This window comes from Lupinus angustifolius, chromosome LG12 (genome assembly GCF_001865875.1).
Source record: "Lupinus angustifolius cultivar Tanjil chromosome LG12, LupAngTanjil_v1.0, whole genome shotgun sequence".
Taxonomy (NCBI): Eukaryota; Viridiplantae; Streptophyta; class Magnoliopsida; order Fabales; family Fabaceae; genus Lupinus; species Lupinus angustifolius.
In genome coordinates, this window is record NC_032020.1 from 11,682,613 (window position 1) to 11,684,117 (window position 1,505).

A 1,505-nucleotide genomic window follows, 5' to 3' on the forward strand; every position below is an offset into this window, starting at 1 on the left:
AAATCAATTACACCAGTCCCCTGAATGTAACATTCCTAAGTAATCACCCAACTTCCAATTCCTCAAATAATTGGAGGACTAACTAACATTAAACTGAAATGTAAAAGCAGTTCCTACATCATTGTCCATCCCTAGATCAATTATGTAGGAAGAAAGACAATCCAGATCCAGTATCCAGTTAAACTTGAACCTTTAATCATGAATTCAGTAGTTAATTCAAATCATGCAATAAATATGGAACAACTTTCCAAAATAAAATAACATTAAGATAGAATTGAATCCAGGAGTACAAAAGTTTAAGAAGATTACATTTCGATTCCCAACTACGAAGAACTAGCCACTCATTCTCGCTATTACAACGCCTAAATCATGAACTAATACAAAGAAAGTGTGTAATAGAATCGTTTCCACGATTTCTATCTTCTTCCTCCTCTATTTCGTGCCAGATTTCTTTTCTAAAAATGAGTGAGTGCCCTTTTTTCCATTCTGAAACTGCTACTTCTACTTCCAACTTCCATGCTCTCGCCCAAGCTAAAGATTCTCGCTTGGGCGAGGTGTCCTTCGCTTGAGCGAAGGACAACAGAAGCAATTAGTGAATTATCGCTCATTACCTCGCTTGAGCCAGGACCCCTCGCTTGGACGAGGGTCCTTCGCTTGAGCGAGGTAATGAGCGACAATTCACCAATTGCTTCTGTTGTCCTTCGCTTGAGCGAGGAGTGTTGGATTTGAGTACTTCTGATGCAATTCTAGCTCAGAATAAGATTCTAACTCAACAAATTGAGACACTAACCAAACAAATGACCAAGTTGCCTCAGCAACTTAATGTGGTTCAGACTCCTCCAGTCCATCAACAAGTATTATGCTGTGAATTTTGTGGTGGTGATCATGTCAGTGGTCATTGTTCGATGCATATCCATAGACCAGAAGAGGAAGTTCAGTATGTCAATAATCCACCTCATCAAGGTAATTTCCCCAACAACCCTCCGTTCAACAATCAGTTCTCACAGGGGTGGAGGGGAAACCAGAATCAGAATCACAATTTTGGGTGGAGGCAAGAAGCTGGGCCATCTAACCGACAACCACCATATCAGTCCTCATATCAACAAGGTCAACATCCACCACTGCATGAGCGACAAACAAAATTAGAGGAAACATTAGAGAAGTTCATGCAAGTTTCTATTTCCAATCAGAAAAATACTGATGCATCCATCAGGAATCTAGAGACTCAAGTGGGTCAGTTGGCCAAGCAAATGGCAAATCAAAATGCAGACAGACAGAAATTCTCCGCTAACACTCAGACCAACCCGAAAGAGCACTGCAAATCTATCACTACCAGAAGTGGTAAGGTTATTGGTAAAAGCATTGGAGAGAATTTAGCTGTTGAGCAAGAAGTATTGCGTGGAAATGAAGTTGGAACATCCGAAAAAGTAAATAGAGATATACATAAGGGTAAGGAGGTAGAACATGAGGAAGGTGATACTACTAATACTGTTACAAGGGAGAAT

General features: G+C 40.3%; 1 protein-coding gene across 1 annotated transcript in view; it reads left to right on the forward strand.

Moving 5' to 3' along the window:
* The window catches only part of LOC109361886, a 3,482-nt gene continuing 2,774 nt past the window's right edge, over positions 798-1,505 (forward strand). The window contains exon 1 of the mRNA XM_019607415.1: positions 798-1,473. Within this exon, the coding sequence (XP_019462960.1) occupies positions 798-1,473 (676 nt within the window). The remainder of the gene's footprint in view (positions 1,474-1,505) is intronic.